Source organism: Rhynchophorus ferrugineus, unplaced genomic scaffold, assembly GCF_030347505.1.
Source record: "Rhynchophorus ferrugineus isolate W39M unplaced genomic scaffold, kcgeb_rfMv2 rfM6, whole genome shotgun sequence".
NCBI classification, from domain to species: domain Eukaryota; kingdom Metazoa; phylum Arthropoda; class Insecta; order Coleoptera; family Curculionidae; genus Rhynchophorus; species Rhynchophorus ferrugineus.
In genome coordinates, this window is record NW_027472585.1 from 43,522,910 (window position 1) to 43,542,989 (window position 20,080).

General features: G+C 31.0%; 1 protein-coding gene across 1 annotated transcript in view; it reads left to right on the plus strand.

The window, feature by feature from the left end:
* Positions 1-20,080, plus strand: part of LOC143197969 (discoidin domain-containing receptor 2) — a 623,414-nt gene that overhangs the window by 520,961 nt on the left and 82,373 nt on the right. Inside the window, exons 10-13 of the mRNA XM_076406850.1 lie at positions 2,215-2,462; positions 5,725-5,923; positions 6,079-6,222; positions 14,809-14,999. Coding sequence (XP_076262965.1) covers positions 2,215-2,462; positions 5,725-5,923; positions 6,079-6,222; positions 14,809-14,999 — 782 coding nt within the window. The remainder of the gene's footprint in view (positions 1-2,214; positions 2,463-5,724; positions 5,924-6,078; positions 6,223-14,808; positions 15,000-20,080) is intronic.

Consider the following 20,080-nt stretch of genomic DNA (forward strand, 5'->3'; position numbering starts at 1 on the left):
TCCCTTAGAGAGGCACTCGGGAAATTAATGCTCTCATAATTTTTCGGATTATGATGATCGTTTGTTTTTTAATGTGTACATATATTTTTCGAGAGTTTAATGGTGTTTTTTCTTTCGACAAATTTATGCTTATATATATATATTTCAATAACACGCAATATTTTGCTTTGGTGAGATATTGTTTGGTGGAAAAATAATTTCGGTTTTTCTCTCATCTTCCTTCAAACGAAATTATTCGTTCAAAAATTCGTTTTTCGTTTAACCTTCCACTATTAAAAGAGTTTTACAGAGACGGGAACACATTTTAGTCGGAGAGAGCAAAGTCCGGGCTACACGATGGAGGAATCAAAACTTTCTTGCTAATTTGTCTCAATATTTACGGAGCTAGTAAAGATGTGTGTGATCTAGCATTTCCATGATCCAAAACAACGTATTTTCAATTCAGTTCTGGAATTTTTTAATCGATGTTAACACTAGAGAGCCCAATTATCGTTTGAATAGATTCTAGCAGTTCATATTGAAAAAAAATCCTTTTTAATCCCACCAAAGACTCCTTCTAGCTTTGAACACAATCTTTTGGGCAAACTTTTGTCATATGTGATCCACTTTTCATCATATGTATTCGTTCGCTAAAAAAAAGTTGGATTTGGTCTTCTTTCCACATAGATTCACAAATGGGAACTCGATCCCAACTTGGAACCCAAATTTTGAATTTATTTTGATATCAACTGTTATGTAGATGATTCAAACCTGTTTAGTGATCGATATTTAGTTCTATACAGATGTTTCTAGGTAAACGAAGAACTAAGAATTAATTAAATGCTTCATATGAAAACTTTTTTTTAAATGAATTAAAAATCAGTTTTTAAATAAAATATACAAACAACGTAACCAAAATTTAATAGTAAAAATTAATAGTGAGTGAAGAATATAGAATGAGCATAGAGAGATATATAGATAGAGCATAGAGAGATAGAGCCCGTATAGAATGAGCAATATCACTATGAATCTAATAGAAAAACAATAATATTTTTCGTTTTTTATATATACTATAAGGGTATCTTTTCAGAAAATAAGCGGACTTTTGGATATAGTACTTTCAGAAATGAAAATTTGAGATTTTTTGCCAATTTCATATATCTTGCTGCCATTTGTCTTCAATTGCTTTCAAGTTCATGAAAATATCTATGTTGTATATAATTTCACGTTGCATCTAGTGATGATTCAATATTGTTTAAGTAACTGATAATTATCTAAGTTATATATTAAAAATAAGATTTATTAAATCATATATCTTAAAAATTACAAGCTCTAAAACAATTATAAGAGTATCTGTTGTTTTTTATCATATTACATTACATATATTTTGAGAATTGTATCTTTATCCTATAGTTTAAATATTTTAATACTTTTTCGTTGTTTAAGTTGATGAAATTTCATAGAATATAAATAATTTTACGCTGATTCTATTGATGATAATTTTTATACAACCATTATTACGTTAAGTTATACAATAGAATGCCTATTTTTGAAGAATGAGTGAATTTTCACTTAAGTCATAAACCTTAAAAAGTATTAGGAAACAATTTAACATGAATTTTCGATTCCCTTGCACTAAAGTACAGGTATTTTGAGAACTTCAGCTTTATCCGAGAGCTTAATAGGAGATTTTTGTTACTTTCAAATTTCTTTATTATTTTCATTTTGTCATTTCCATTCCTCCATTCACATAATCGCTATTCACCAAGTTTAGTTCCTGGATACGAAGAAATCCTTCACAGCCAATAACTTAAATTTAGAAACAGTAAAAGTTAATAAAGAATGAGACATAAATTGCTCATCAGATTTCACCAGGTGTTTACATTTTCAAAGAGGTATAAACCTATGATGGTGTTACTTTCGTAAAATATAATAAGTATAGCTTTCAAACTTGATGTCAATAGAATAAAATAACATATATGTCAAATCATAAGATTTCGTACTTAAACCCAGCGACATCTGTTAGTAAAATAGGTAATGACTTTCCGGTACTCCTGGTATTTCGAAATATTCACTCTTTTTTTTTATCGCACTAGTAAAAATTCTCAGATACTAATAAATCTGTACAATTTCCGAATAATATAAAAATGAAAACGTAAAATATCTATACTTAATATCAATCAAATGTTAAACAAAAAAATATTACTTATTTTAATTATATTTATTTTGTTCCAGTGCTATTATCCAACAACCTGACGGTAGACGATTTAGAAAAGTACTACTTATTACCGGAGTCTCCCATATCAACAAGTTCGCCGAACACAAGCGGCGAGACCACACACGCTAGGAAGGAGGTGACTCCAGCAACAAGCCCAACCAACATCGGCCAGGCATATATTGGCCTTATTACTGGCGTCATGGCCATGGTTATATTATTGGTCGTTTGTACGGTGTTTCTAATGATACGGCGGGGAAAGAAGAAGGTAGGGGAATTATTGAATTATTCGGGTTATAACGTATCAATTTCCATTGTCAAGTAATGCGATGCAAATATATTTCATATAATATTTATTCCGAGATTGCTCTAAATACTTTCACTTAACATATGTGCTATTTTTCATATTAGTGGAGTAACTTGATCTGAATATCGTCAATATTGAAATAATTCAAAGAATTACTTCTGTAAATCCTTCCCAGTCCGTTCACTTATTTATCAGTGTTGGGTTTTATTCTTATTTTATATTTTAACAAGTATTGGTTAAAATTTTCTCCAGGTATAGAGTAGCGTTGGGAATAATCGACTGAGAACAGTCGAAACAGTCAATAGTCAAAAAACTAGGGACTGAAAAGAGTAATTACTATTCGCACGGTATGACTGTCTTGTTCAATTCGTGATGTCAGACGAAGATCGCCGAAACCTTTATGGTACAAATTGTGAGAGAGGAAAGGACGGAGATAAACAGTTATTTTTATATGTTCTTAAATTTTCTAACGATAATATAAGAGAGACGAAGATTTTCCTTCACCTACTAACTTTACAGAAGAAAAGGAAAAAAATAATTACTGAATATTATTAACACGCTATTAATAATTTCATTTTAAAGTAAGTAGAATATTACATTTATATTTGAATGTTCTGTGGATCTGTAAAAAAGAATTGAATTTTTCTATGGAACGGAATAACACCCCACAAATGTTTTATCGTATTTTAATATGTTAATTGCTATTTTCAAATAATATGCTTTAATAATACAATAGAACTTAAACAAACCCTAAAAACTAAAGATGAACAATAACCACTACTACCAAATAAAAATTAAAAATATACCTAATCATAGAAAAAAAATTCATGACATAATTAAAAATTATCGCACAATAACTGCTAGAGCTTATTTAAATATTCTTTATTTATTATTGAACGGAAATATTATTGTTAAAAAATCGAGAGAGTAACTGAAATATGACCTATTATTGCGATAAAACAGGTCAAAATTATTTTACTATTTATCATTCACAATTTTAATATTTTTACCCTATTACGTTAACAATCTTGAAAAATATTGTTCTAAACTGCTGCTATATTAATATACAGTATATTGTTATTTACAAGCAAACTACCAAAAAAATCATAAAACTATATATATTACATAAAAATCTATGTAAGCATAAATTGGGTACATTTGTATCAAGGGCGCGGCTAGGACAACAGAGCCAGAACATTAAAAGTCAATCGAATGAAACTAAAAATAGTAACTAAAAATACACGACTGAAACAGTAATTCGTAACAAAATCAAGACCGAAAATAGCGACTGAAAACAGTCGACTGAAACAGTCACTGGTAAAAAGTAATAAAATCAGTCGAACCGAAAATATCGACTGAAACAGTCGATAGTAAGAGGTAGTCAATTACTAAACAGTTGATAGTCAATTTCAGTCGATAGTTCCCAAAACTAGTATGGAGTTTCATTTGGATCAATTCGCCAATAAGTTGACATAGTTAGTATACAGTTATTGGGCCTATAAATTGAATTTAAAGGTTCTATTTTCATGTTAAAACATCAACTCAATTTTTTCAATGCTTAGAAAATGTTTTATTTTAACTTTATCTCAATTTTTCTCTCAAACCGGATACTGTATGAAGCTTGTGACAACCATGCTCCACCGATTTCAAAATATGAATACTGATTTTGACCTTTTACAAGTGGTGACTTTGGCATCGAAGACAAAGGGCGCTTAAGACAGCCAAAAAAAATTGAAAACGTGCATTTGTGGGCATTATTAGATGATGATATGCAGGATTGTTGAGAACAACGCAAGAAATAATTTGGGTCGCTTAAAATATATGGGAATCATCCAAAAACTATATATTTTGTACCGTATGAATTGACTCCAAGATATATTGAAAAGCGTTTGAAAGCGAAGTGAAATGCTGCATCAACAGCAAAATCAGAAGGGTTTCCTGCTTCGTATTATTTTCTTGTAATAAAAAATGGACCAATTCCGATAAGTCAAAGCGAAAAGACCACCTGATCATGCATGAACATCAACGACAAAGCCGTATATCCATGGCTCCAAGCTAACGCTCTGTATTTGGTAGGATAGGCTTGGCGTGGTATACTATGAGTTACTAAAACCTAGTGAAACCATCAATGGTGATCGCTATCGACTACAATTGATGCGTTTGAGCCAAGTACTGCTACAGGAATGATCGGAATTCGGGCAAAGACACAACAATGTTTTTCTTCAGCTTGAAAACACTTGATCACATTTTACAAAATGGGTGAAAATATACTTGGAAACGTTAAAATGCGAAGTGCTACCTCACACGCAGTATTCTACACATCTTGTTCCTTCCGATTACTAGTCGTTACGAAATGTCCTATGAGTCATGATATCTCAAAGCAGCCCTTCACTTCCGATGAAGATATAAAAAATGAATCGATTTCTGAATAATCTCAAAAAAGGCATCGGTCTTTTTGGATGGAATGGATAAATTTACTGAAAGATGATAAAAGTAGCGACTACCGATGGATAATTCTTTGAGTGAAATATATTGTACCAATATTTCACAATAAAGCTTCAAATTACTAAAAAGTTGTATAGTATATTCAGGTATTTTGCCTTTTTTGGTTGTACCTGGAAAGACAGTAAATTGTAGCTATTATAGTAATTATTTAGATACTCTAAATTTAACGACGAATAAGTTGTCATATGGGTGGGTTTCAGATTTTAGACAAACATCTATTTTTTGTAATTCCAAAAATGCCTGTAGATTAATTTACTGCTTGGACCCCATTAACATTTCAAATACCAATTACTAGTTGGGGCTACTATCCTACTGTTAATTTATCATTTCTGCAGTCTTTCCGAGAATGATAATTTCTTGTTATTTGTCTATTCTTGCTAATATGAATAATAATTCGTTGGTTGAAGCTTCTACTCTTGTATCTTATTCATACTTTGGGAAATGGTAATTTTTCCATTTACTTGGCTAAATATTTTCGGATGCTCCTTTTCACTCACTTTTTCTTGCAGTTCAGCTGAAGTAACTATATTGATTCTTTGTTGGAACGTTTTTACGACCAGAAAAGAAAATTAATAAATATAATAAATTTCTATTTTTAGTGTTATAGCTAAACAAATTCACATGAAAAACATACACACTTACACACCCATGATCACTGAAAACCTAAATTTACTGAAACTCATTTTTCACAATAATATTTTCTCGTATCGCTTCACAGGTTGCTCTACTCCATAAACACACCGCATTGGTATCAAGTAGTACCAAGCCGACTACGATTAACATGGAAGACTTGAAGCACATGTCAACCCCCATTATCAATAATGGTCTCTCAAGGTCCAGAATTTCGGTGAAAAGCAAAAATGGAACTATCGGACCTGATGGTACCGCGAAAAAACAGAAGAAATGTAATTTGTATGGTACGTAGATCAGTTTATAACTTAACTGTTAATGATTGAAATTATTACATATACATAATATTTGTTAAACACTCAATAAATGAAATAAACTCAATAGTAAGACTGAAATTGACCTAAAAATATATTAACCATTAATTATATTATGATAATTTCAGGCCATGTTAATGGAGAGGAATCAGACAGTGAAAATTCATCCGTGTACCATGAGCCATACAAACTATTACCCAATGGGAAGCAGGAATATGGTTGCTTGTTAAAGAAAGATCAAATAACTTCCAGTAAAAGTGGTGAATATACTGGTAAATACATGCTTTTTATATGAATATAATATTCGTTTGTTTATATGTTAGATAATTAATTTTTTAGTGGTTTTATATTTAAGTTTGTATTTAATTTTGTAAATAATTTAGTGGTTATTTTGTTAAATTGATGTATTTTTGTTTATATTTTTGTACTATTTTTTAATTAAAAGATGTTATTAGCACGACTATCATTTAAATTATTCGGATTAACAACCTTTCCAAATTATTGTGATCATGAATAAGTTCTCGTTGTTTTTGAGAAAATAATAATATATTGGGAAAAAGTACATGTTTTTTACATATTTTTGAAAGCGAAACACTAATCAAAAGTATATGCACAGTGTTGATCGATGGCAATACGTTAATTTTCTGCTAAAACTATAGAACTTCCCAGGTATGAGCTCTAAAACTGCCGTTCTACATGAAATGTTAAAAATTATTACTTTCATACCCATCCTATTCAACAAACATTGTTCTCTTGATTATTATTAGTAAACGCGGATTATTGGATTAACTAACAAACATGTTATTTTTTCTATCTGACATTGATATAATGTAAAAATATCAGCACAAAAATCAGTTAAATTAAACTAATATCAATATAAAATTAATATAGAAAAAAACAAGACAGGAAATTGACTTTTGAATTTCCATATAAAGATAACAAAAATATCTTCTGTTTTTTTTATATAAAAATATTTTTATTTTGTTGTCTAGACAGGCACGAGATTGTATTTTATTCCTTTCTATTTAACAGAGTTGGATCTTAATGTACCTATTATTCATTACTATTAAATATATCATAACCCTTTTCTTTATTACTGCAACATTTTGTAAATCAATTCATATTAATTTTGGCTTTAGATAACAAAAATATCTTCTGCTTTTTTTATATAAAAATATTTTTATTTTGTTGTCTAGACAGGCACGAGATCGTATTGAATTCCTTTCTATTTGACATAGTTGGATCTTAATGTACCTATTATTCATTACTATTAAATATATGATAACCCTTTTCTTTGTTACTGCAACATTTTTAAATCAATTCATATTAATTTTGGATTTAGATAACAAAAATAACTTCTGTTTTTCTTTTATATAAAAATATTTTTATTTTGTTGTCTAGACAGGCACGAGATTGTATTTTATTCCTTTCTATTTAACAGAGTTGGATCTTAATGTACCTATTATTCATTACTATTAAATATATCATAACCCTTTTCTTTATTACTGCAACATTTTGTAAATCAATTCATATTAATTTTGGATTTAGATAACAAAAATAACTTCTGTTTTTCTTTTATATAAAAATATTTTTATTTTATTGTCTAGACAGGCACGAGATCGTATTTTATTCCTTCCTATTTAACAGAGTTGGATCTTAATGTACCTATTATTCATTACTATTAAATATATCATAACCCTTTTCTTTATTACTGCAACATTTTGTAAATCAATTCATATTAATTTTGGCTTTAGATAACAAAAATATCTTCTGCTTTTTTTATATAAAAATATTTTTATTTTGTTGTCTAGACAGGCACGAGATCGTATTTTATTCCTTTCTGTCGGTTTAATAAAAGTATACGATTTTCTTGAAAATCTATGTGGTCTGGTAAGTCTAAATTATATTAGATTTTTATAAATCAATTGCAGAGAAATGTTTAGATATTGTAGAAAGAATTTCGGGGATTCACAGATATATAGAGGTAACACAAAACAAATTCTTTATCTAACATGAAAATTTCATTTCGAAGCTTCTTTGGTTATATTTTTTTGCTATACAGAGAGTTTCAGTTATTTATTGTCAGCAAAGTTTCTTATTTTTCCTTTTCCTATAATGAGTTGGTAAAAATTATTTTCGTTTTCTCTGTGCTTATTACTAATTACCTACATTGAATAATTTTATTATTCTATTGAAATAAGTACAACTTCTTTTGATAGTTTCTATACGCGTGATTCCAAAAGTTCAAAAGACACCATGTATAACAAATTATTCTTTTATATAAAGATTATTTTGCTTGAGGTGGCAAGATATTTAAAATAATCCATTTTCTTTAATTAAAATTCACTAAAATTTGTTAGAACCCTTCCTTGCAAAAATTGTCATGTTGAGGGTCATTTAATTAAGTGTTTTAAGAGTCCCTCCCACCTCTTAGCAAGGAAAAATTAGATATGGACGAGCTAGATCTCTTCTCTAATCATACCACGTAATAAATGAATGACCCCTTACTACTATTTCCTCCATTTGACTTCACTTTATTATTATTCTACTTAAATTTATAATTAATTATTTTGAGTCCGGATAAGGAAAACAAAAATAGGATTGAAAAGGATCAGGACTTTCTTGTACCAAGCATCTATTCGATTAAAGGTCGCTCGATAAGAAAGAAACAACAAATACACAGCTTTAAATCGTCCACCGTCAAATTTGACAGAAAAAGAAATACAACGTACAAAGGGATTTTGTCCAGGTCCCGTTTTTTCTTCCCCTTCCTCTCTCGATATTAAAACCCGAACGAAAAAAAAGTATTTCTTCGCCGTATACCCCCGCCTTTACCTTTTACCTGTCACACATAAATAATAAAGCGTCTTCCAGACAAAATAATAGAAAAGTTTTCTTGCAGAACAGCCCATTTAAATCCCCAAACAGGAAAAATGTCATGTTGTCCGTCAAAGCTCCTAAAGTGGAAAATAAGTTTTTGCATATGATATGGGGGGAGAGAAATAAAGAAACCGTCTCTCCTGCTGGATATTTATGTTCGGAAACGATTATGCTCAAAGGCCGAACATCGTTTATTAAAAATACATCCCGGGAATTTCTTCGATATAAAGTTCCTTTTATCTTCGACAAAGTGTGTTGTTTTTTATTCTCACTGACGTTTTCTCAATAGCCGTTCGTCCAGAAATAAATATACTGTAAACCAAAACATGGTGGGATAACAAAAATTTTTTTTGTTATCCCACAAGAATGGAAGTTTTGCTAAGCCAGGTAATGAGTGCTCCGTGGATCAGAACAAGTAATTTAATTTTTAAGAACATTTAATTTAATTGATTCTATTTAACAGAGTTGGATCTTAATGTATCTATTATTCATTACTATTAAATATATGATAACCCTTTTCTTTGTTACTGTAACATTTTGTAAATCAATTCATATTAACTTTGGGTTTAGATAACTGAATATAATAAGGAAAACAATTTCTTACCCCCGCTTTTTTTCATCAAAGTATTAACTTTACAAACCACAAAAAAAACAAGACAATTTTTCCTTTCCAAGAAAGAAAGAATATCTTGTTGGCATTGGCGTTGATGATTATTTTGCTATAGCCTCCGCAAGACTACAAACGTTGTTAAGCCAGACAGTGGATGTTCGATGGATCAGAACAAGTGAGGATCAGAAAGAATATGGTGTATTTACATTTCCCTTCACTTCATTTAATTAGTTTCATTTAACAGAGATGTACCTATTTTTCATTACTATTAAATATATGATGTCCCTTTTCTTTGTTATTGAAACAATTGCACTATAAAATACAGTATGGAGAATAGGGAAACATAGGAAATTAGTTGGAATATAGAAATAAATGGAAAAAGAAATACAAAAAAGCACATAAAAAGAATAGGTACAAAAAATAAAAAGTTGCATATATTTTTTATATATGCAGCGTGGGGTAAAGGTCCCGCTATACTTTTGATTACCTATAATATTGCTCAAAGAAAAAATAAGTAACTTTGGTTTACATAAAATGTGTACTTGGTCTTTATATTATTTTTTCGTTATGATTGAAAAATAATATCGGCTAAATACTGACCGCCATACGCTACAATTTTTAAGGAATTTTTCATGGCATCCTGCAACATCCGAAGCCGAATTTCTTCGATTTCGTGACGAATATTTTCTTTAAAATCTAGTGCTGTTAAATCCGGATATCTGGCGGGCCATCCACTTCACGAAATTAGTCTTCGTGGGAAGTAGTAGTCCTTGTAGTCCCATCTTGCTGAAACCACATGTCCTCTAGTCCTTGCTCTTCCATTTCTGGCACAAGAAAATTTCGAATAATGTCTTGGGGGAAAAATTATTTTAAATAAATATTGTCACTATTTCTCCTCATTCTTATGGCGCATATTTACCCATAATTAGATCTGAAAGTCTACACGACACAATAGTTAAAGCGAAACTGAAGTAATCGTTACGTAACCAAAATGGCGCACAATCAAACTGGTAGCGGGACTTTTGTCCCACCTTATATATGTAGTTAAAAGACACTTCAATAGAGTAGCAACAGAATGATAATAATATTAGGGGGTACTAGGCAATGTAAGTATTTATATTAGGTTCAGTAACGACCTGAGTTCATTATTTTATCGCCTATTCCAGCGCGCGAATTACTTCAAGAGAAAAACGAACTATGAAAACGAGTACCACCCCAAACAAAATAATATCCCTTTACCCAGAAAACCCGCGGCAAATTTAATTAACTCGAATGATACCCGTTCTCGGTTTTCTCTTCCATCAAAAACTAATTAATCTAAATTTATAAGCTAGAATTAATTTATTAGAGTAGGTAAATACTTACATGTATTCCGTTGCCTTTTAGCCTAATTCAAGTTTAAGGGTCCCATAAAGCACACTTCATATTTCCACAAGGGATGAGAGTTGTAATCTGCCCGAATTTGCATTTAAATGTTTGAATTAATTGGTTTGTAGTAGAGTTAAAGGTTCTCGAGGCTAACAGAGTGTACAGAACTTGTCCCACTCAGATGACCGGCAAGTGAATATGGTACATTTAATATTCATAATTATCAACAGCCCAACACAATTTATTTAAGAATAATCAATGACACTGCGTTTAAAACTGTTAGTAAAATTGTGAGTTCATTTTAGAGGATATGCAATATGGATGATGTTGTAATTTACACAAGTTCGTATGGTTTGGTTCACTTCAATATTTTAATTTCTTCCGTGTTGTCCAGTAGCTGTATTGCTTTCACGTTATTGTGATTTAGCAATCTCATTTCATTTTTTAAAGCGAAATCTTGGATCACTTCGTATATCCATTTTATTTCGAGGTCATCGTGCAGCTCTTAATAGTTTACGTAACGACAAGCATTGGTACTTAGTCGTAGAACTTTGTTCTGAGTGCATTGGATTAGTAATTGGTTTGATAATTTAGTACAACTACACCCTAGGTCAAATTGGCTTTATACCTTTGGCTGATAAACTAATGTCTTTGATTTTAAGTCAAGTTAAGAGTATCTTCCGATTAATCAGTACAATTGTTTGACTATGAATCTAATCTGCTCTGCTTTTTATCTAAAATTATGTTTCCAGTTTATCCTATCATCCAGATGTATTCCGAGGTATTTAGCTGATTCTGTTTGAGGAACCGGGCATCCGTCAAATGATATAGTTACGTTTTAATCATTTCGACACAACGCAAAATTAAGATTTATAGATTTGTAGCTGAATTTTCCAGTTATTTCCGTACATTTACAACTTGTATTTTTTCTACAGCCTTATATTAGCTTACATGTATACGTTTTTGTGTTTGAGTACAAATAAATTTTATTGAAATTCGATTCGTTGACCTAAGAAAAGTAGAAAATCGGAAAATCTAATAAGGGCTCCCGAGATCCCATTCGACGTTAGAAATGAATAAGTAACGCACAAAAGCTTTCTAAAATAACAGATAACGATTTTTTCGCGTTAAGATTCAGGGGGTATTTGATACCGAACAAAATGTATCCCATAAAAAATTTGCGAAATGCGAAAAGCAAGAAATGGGATATTTTATTTTGTTTAGCTGAAAACGGTTCGGAAAGTAACATCGAGCAACCTTACGAGCAAATCATTCGGGACACGTGTGCTACACAATTTCCGTTTTTAACACTCTTTTGTTATATGGTCAATAAATAAAAGGCGTCCTGTCATATGTAAATGTTATGATATTGAACAGAAATGCTTCGAAATCATATTATATACGTTTTCCATATGTCTAAACAGTTATACAACATCCCTACTAATTAGAAATAGATTATTTTAAAGTGTTGCAATAACACAATTAAATCTTGATAGAATAATAAGTATCATCAAAGAATGATATTGAAAAAAACTTGAAATTATAACTGTTAATCTTGTACTTATCCGTTTCTGTTTCAAAGATATTTCCACAGGGAACAAATTATAAATATTTTATGGTTCTTGTTTAATAAAAGTCTCACATAATATCAGCTCTCTAGTTCAATTTTCGTTAAACCATATCTCAAAAAGGGTACCATATATAAATATTTAAATATATAAGACGATTTACTCAATGATCTTTTCGTTGAACTTCATTATCTGTTGACTATAGGGAAATCACTACCACTACAACGAAACAAATACTGATTTTTCTTCTGTATCTGTTTCTTAGTAATCTAATCTAGCAAGACTCTTTTTTCAATGTTGTTTTACAAAATATGTGCTTAGTAGAAAATAATCATTCGATATGTCAAGGCAAAACATTTGTCCACAAGTCCTTATCATTACGTCTATAACTTAGATACAATGTTGACAAAAGATTGAGAGATGACGTTTTTTAATTGGTATAAATCAAAATAGCAACTAAAATGTGCAACTAATTTAACACATTCAGTTAGGAACAAACAATTAAATCAAACCGAAAAAAAACCGAATTAAAATATCATCAAAGTCACACTGAAAAACCTTGTTAAGTTCCTAGAAAATATACCTTAGGTTCATCATGAAATACCCAGGGAAGCTTTTAAAAATCTAGTCAAAATAGTGATTGACTATTCAAGTGATATAATTGTAAGTATAACCATACCCTTAACCCTTGAATTATCTCCTTATCTCTAAGGTTTTGCTCCCAAACAAGCTGTCAACTGACGTCTCTCGAAACAAAAGAAGTAAATCCTTTAAATTTCTAGTTTCGAGTCCAAGCGTAATACTTTCATCAGCTGTATTACATTATCTTATATATCATCTATGTAATTTATATCATTATTTTAAAATTATGAAAATTGTTCCTAGATCCATCCAACTTTTATCCAGTGCTCAGCAAAATGGGCAAGTAGCAGCTTGTAATTAAATAAAATGAATGAAACTTCTTAATTTAGTTGCTAAACGAAGAACGTATTAAAACTATTTATTATTACGAAAACACGTTAGGCTAGTTTCGACCAAGCAACCTAATTTAAATTTAAGTTACTTTTCATATATTTAAATAAATGCACCATCAGTCAACATCTACTTCCATAAAATCATGACCCTTGCCCGTAAATAATGATTTTTACCTTTCTGCGTAACCCGCGACTATGTATACCTATATATACAGTTTTACTGGGTTAAACAATATTTTTCCTGCCTGTCTGACAACGACGAAACGTGACATATGCCACTTAAAAAAGTTAATGATCCCAAATAAATCCGTAAGATAACCGTGTTGGGTATAACGAACGTTGCTTAAAATTCAGCTTTTTAATTATAACATTATGAATGCGAAAATATTAATTAACTAGAAATTATTCCCAGGATATATATATATATATATATATATATATATATATATATATATATATATATATATATATATATATATATATATATATATATATATATATATATATATATATATATATATATACAAGTTATGAAATTAAAAAACTAAACATTAAAGAAAAATCTTCTTCGAAAAATGATTTTGTTAGAACACATTTCGTCATATAAATTTTGGTTTGTCAATTTCCATAACAACTATTCAAAGTTATTTTGTGCATACGTCATCTAAATTTCTAACGTCACAATGTTGCAATGTTGCCGCTTCAACTCTGAGTTTTAGTTAAGTTGAGCTTTGATATACAACATAATTATAATCTAAATAAAGTAATTAAACAAAAACACTGTTATCAAATATAATTTATTTTAACATTATAGTACAATCAACTACACGTAATTATACAGCCACAATAGTTTATAGGTAAGAGTATAACCTCTTCTCACTATTGCTTTCAAGAATTGCAGCCGTCTGACAACAGGACGACTTTGACAGGTTCATTATTTCACGTATTCGAACTAATCAGACAGCATTATGTATCTTTTAAATAGAATAAAATGGGAAGGAATATATTGTCTGATTCTGAAACGAATTTACAAATTCTGACAGGTAATACATTAAACATCTTGATGACGTATATACAAAAAACCTTGAATAGACTATAATTTTTATTTATATATATTATGTTATGACGATCTACCTACCACTTGCGGTTAGGGGCAAAAGAGCAGTAAAAAATTAATATATATTTTTATAATGCAAGAAATCAATCTATATATATAACATAATGAATAACAAATTATACAACAAAAAGACATAGCAATATTGTTTATCATGGTTATTTTGAAATATATATGCCGTAAGGATTAGATATTTTAGATGGAAAATAGAAAACACTTTTAGATAATTGCAACTAATCTCCCTGAATAATATGATGACGTGGCAACGTTTAGTCAGATATTATCATTAACGATTAACTGTTTTCGCTACTATAACAAACAAAATTTTTACGATTTTTTTGCAGATTTCACTAGCGTAAACAGTTTCCAGGAAGAAATGAAATTCACTTCTCCTTCGTTCTATAACTTGACCCCGCCTCCGCCCCCGACATCAAGACCACCTACGTACGATGTGCAGAATTATCAAGCTCCAAATAATACTCCTAATGGCGTCCTACCATCTGAGAATTATTATGCTGCTACCGATATAATTAAGGTAAGTTATCCATAGCGTATTCCTAATATCCGTTAGAATATAACAAGTCAATTGAAAATTTCCCGGCCTGCCATAGTAAAACACATTTTTTTGGCAAAAATAGTTTTTTTATTCAACATAATTCCCTTCAAGGGTGATATACTGTGATTATAGGGACCCTCCAACTTTTCGATACCATTTTTGTATTACGATTTGTCCTTTGCTTCAAAGTAGGCCTTAGTTTTGGCGATCATCTCTTCATTCGACGAAAATTGCTTCCCAGCGAGCATTCTTTTGAGATCTAAGGATAGGAAATAGTTATTGGTGGCCAGATCTGGTGAATACGGTGGTTGAGGAAGCAATTCTAAGCACAATTCATGGATTTTTGCCATCGTTTTCGCTGACTTGTGACACGGTGCATTATTTTGGTGAAGCAGCACTTTCTTTTTCTTCAAATGCGGTCGTTTTTCGTCGATTTCGTTCTTCAAACGGTCCAATAACGCGATGTAATAGTCGCTGTTGATGGTCCTTTCTTTGTCAAGGTAGTCAATTAAAATTATTCCATGCCAATCCCAAAATACAGACGTCATAACCTTGCCAGACGTTTTCCCAGGCTTTGGAGCGGGTTCATCGTATGCAATCCACTCGGATGACTGTCGATTGCACTTCAGAAGTGATATGATGGACCCATGTTTCATCAATTGTCACATATCGATGCAAAAACTCGGGTTTATTACACTTGATCAACTTCAAACACTGCTCCATATCATCAACTCGTCATTGTTTTTGGTCAAAAATGAGCGCACCCACTTTGCACAGAGCTTTCTCATACCCAAATATTCGTGAATGATATGATATACAGGTTCAGTTGATATATTTAGAGTGTCTGCTATTTCATTCAATTTAAATTTACGGTCATTCAAAATCATTTTGTGGATTTTTTAAATGTTTTCGTCGGTAACAACCTCTTTTGGGCGTCCACTGCGTTCACCGTCTTCGGTACTCATTTCACCGCGTCTAAATTTAACCTACCAATCCTTGATGGTTGATTTTCCTGGAGCAGTATCCAGAAACTTGGCATCAAACCAAATTTTTGCTTCAACTGTATTTTCTTCCTTCAAAAAACAATATTTTATTAACACGCGAAATTCCTTTTTATCCATTTTTGTTCACAATAACAAAAGTTGCTTCACTCAAAATGAATATAATTCACAAACTAATGATCCGACAGCAGTGGAATTTATACATGCATATTTTGAAGGTTAGGGCTAACTAAAAAACATAAGGATTTAATTCTACTAGCGCCATCTATGTGTCAGGCGGGTGACTTTTCAAATAACCTGTTATATGGCCTGCTTTATTCATCAATAAAGCCAATTTTGAATAAAAAAAAAACGCCCCCCTTCCCTGGACTTCTACAAATATAACAATACAAAAATTAGCCAAATCCGCCTAGCAGTTCTGGAGTTCTAGCGAGACCAACGCACCACAAGTTCTAATTCTAGGAAACAAAAATTTTGACAAGAAAACGATCCGACCCGGAAAATCGTCGGGATCTGGCAAGTGACACGGGAACGCGGGAGAGTTCTTCCGACTTTTAATTCGGTACTTTTTTGCCATTGTCTCTCCGATCACGTAAATAATGGCGATGCTCCTGGGCATGCAGGAGACATTTTCATTATCGTGTCCAATTAAAATAATAATACAACTGAAATTAAATTTATAAAATAAGGGCGGCGGGACGGACAGGGTAATGCGGCAATTTAAATTTTTCCACCGCAAAAAAAAACTGTCGGGATCCTCCAAAAATGTTTATATTAAATTTGTCGTGCGCTCGACCAGAATGTACGCGTTTAATTTCTAATATTTATATAAAATAGAACGGAATAAAATAGTTCAGATATTTATGGTGCCGCTGCAGCGACAATTATAAAATTGGAAACATTATGAGCAAATAAAATAAATTCCCAGGACGGTATATTTATATATTTTTATATGGGTTACTTTTTCATGTAATTGAAAAACAGTTTATTTATTTTTATTTCTGGAATATATGTTTTCATAAACAGTCTATTAATAAGTGCTGATGGATGTATATGATATATTTTATACTAAGAGGGTATTCGAGTATAGATAATCTTAAACAATAGATTTTTTCCTTAGATTTTCAGAGCTTAAGTCTTTAAGAATATGCATTTAAGAGGATTTTTGAAATTTTAAGTTATTTTTGGAGATATACCTGTTATAGTGACGCGGCATCTAAAAACTAAATATTAAACATGTTTTTTCCGACATTTAACATGATATCTCAAATTATACTGAACCGATTTACTTATAATTTGGCGCGAGCCTTCTCTATACATTCCTCTTTCCATTCTTTCGAATCAGTGTAAAACTAGAACAACATTTAAAATGTTACCTCTTTTTGAAAAATTCGAAAATAATAAGAAAATTGTAAAAAATATTATGGCTTTCTCGATTACTTACTTACGATAGAAGAATGTACTGTGAGGTATGTGAGCTGGGGTATTATTCCGTTTTTATATTTTTATAAGTCTCCTTTTACCAACTAGTGGTTTATCTGGACTGGACCTACAGTTTAACGTGGGCTCCGAACAACGTTCCTCGGCATTAAGCCTACTAACTGGCAAGTGACCAACTTAAAAATCATCCCAGAAGACATCCGGTCTTACCCAGCCGAGTTACTGGCGTGACTGGGATCATTTTCGGATTTTGCACTCTTACCTAGGACAATCACAAATATCACACAATCACGAACATTATTTTACGACCATGCCTAGATAGGATTCGAACCAGCGACTATCGCAACAGTAGGTGGACGGTCCTGTCGCCTTTACCACAGCACCACTAAGCCGGCTATTATTCTTTTTGTTCTAAGTTCTTTATATATTATTAACCAATTATACCTCAATAACATAGACCTACAAGCCCTACAACTATAGAAACTAGATGTGGTATATAAATGGCTTCTTTGCATCCTGCACATTTCAATATGTTCATTATGTATAGAGAAATATTTCCATAATTCTAAATATTCTTGTCAATGAACCTTGTAAATAATTTATAGCTATAAAGAAGAATCGCACTTCTTTAACCAATTGAATATTTTCATTAGTTCAATAACCAATAATATTAATATGTAATTTGCCAAAGTTTAGATGTTAAGACAATCTTTCATACCTTTCGATTTTAATGTTTTTTAAAAATGTAATTTAAATATTAGTTAATTCAACAACATAACCATGTTTATTGTGAATCATCTATCACATGTTAATACATAGTATACGCAATACTTTGTAGGTTAAGGTTATTTTATTATATTATGATTCACTCTATCTCAAATTTATTCTGTCAGTATTGTTACCATTTCTTCATTTACTCTTTCGTTAATGATAAAAAAATAAAATTAATGATTTATCATCTAAACGACATCACATTTTAAGTAACTCCAACCACCGTTATAAACTTAAGAAATGTAAAAACATAACCATGTTTATTGTGAATCATCTATCAGATGTTAATACAATATTATAACATGGTACACTTCAAAATAATATATAAAAATATAAAATGTGCTGTCTTTAGTAAACCAAAAGAACTTAACACATATTTACATATACTACACGCTTGCTATATAGTGATACATGTGTTTTCTGTGTACTCATACCTCCAACTAATTGTAAACAATATAAACTGTTCAGTTTGTGTATAATCTAACTTCGTCAATTTGACTCCCTCGGAGGACGTCACATGCCAGTCAGATGTGTCCTATGTACACAGGCCCATTTTATTCAGATAAATCAATCGCTTCTAAATGATTTGTTTTCAAATAGGCTTTTTTGCCCTTGGTAAAGGGAACGCAAACATCATATATGGGGGAGGTAAGTGGCTTGTTCCAGCAGTCCGAACTTTAACTGGGCTGTAAACGTCTAGTCGCAGATGTTTTGGTAAAGTGCGGGCCCTGCCATACTTTTTGGCCAATATTGCAGAACCTCTGTGGCAGATACTAGGCCAGATTTCATCCATTCGTGAAAAACTTATAATTACATTCGACTTTCATTATTTGATTTCAAAAAAATAAATACAATTGTATAGGTTTTCCCCTGAAAATATTAAAATTTTAATTTCAACTATACCAAGAATCCTTCAAGTTAACAATTTTATGTCGAAGTAATGTATTGTATTTTCAATGGAGAGCATATTTACCTTCGCTTCTAATGTTTCTATCCCACTTTTTATTATGAAGTCTCTCTTATTTTCTTCTGTTATTAATGATAATTAATGATTCCTGAATAAACGATTTAATCACTGCATACACCTTACAGATTTGCCATATTATCTGTATAATAATTAGTATTCACCTTACCTTCACACATTCGAATTAAATGCTCATGTGTAGTCTGAAGAATTTCATACAAATTCTGCACGCAATATGGTTGTTTTTGCAACAATGTTTTTATAGTTGGTTTTCGTTTATCGTTTCTACAATTAACTATAAACACATCTTTAGTTATTTCCACTCTTGTCACTTTCTCTTAATAATAACTTAAGTATTGAGCCATAAGCTCACATCAAGGAAGTTTCATTGAGTCACTGTCACTTTCACTATCAAAATCACTATTCAAGTCAATTACTAAATTGTTAGTTTCTAATCTATCGAAGACTTGCTCACGATACCACCATTTGTCAATTTCGTCTTCTGTATCTGAGAAAGCTCATCCAAACCAAAGGTGTAATTGTAGATAATGCTTCTCTCCACAAGATCAGAAGGCAGTGTTTCATTGTGTATACTAATCAACCAACATACCCATTATATTAATTCTTTGTCAGCTCTATATCAATTCAGTAGGATCAAATATGCAATGATAGAGAGGAAGGTGTAGTAGTCTGTGATAATATTTTTTTGTCATGATCCATAATCACTTAATAACACAATCATTTCATTTATAATTACTGAATGACATCTTGAAATAGTTATCACTCAAAGAACTGCATGTTTCTGAGTTTTCTGAGAATACCTTCCAGATTAAGAGTTTCTTCTGAAATTATTTTCTGACCGTTTGTTAACTCTAGCATTTTCA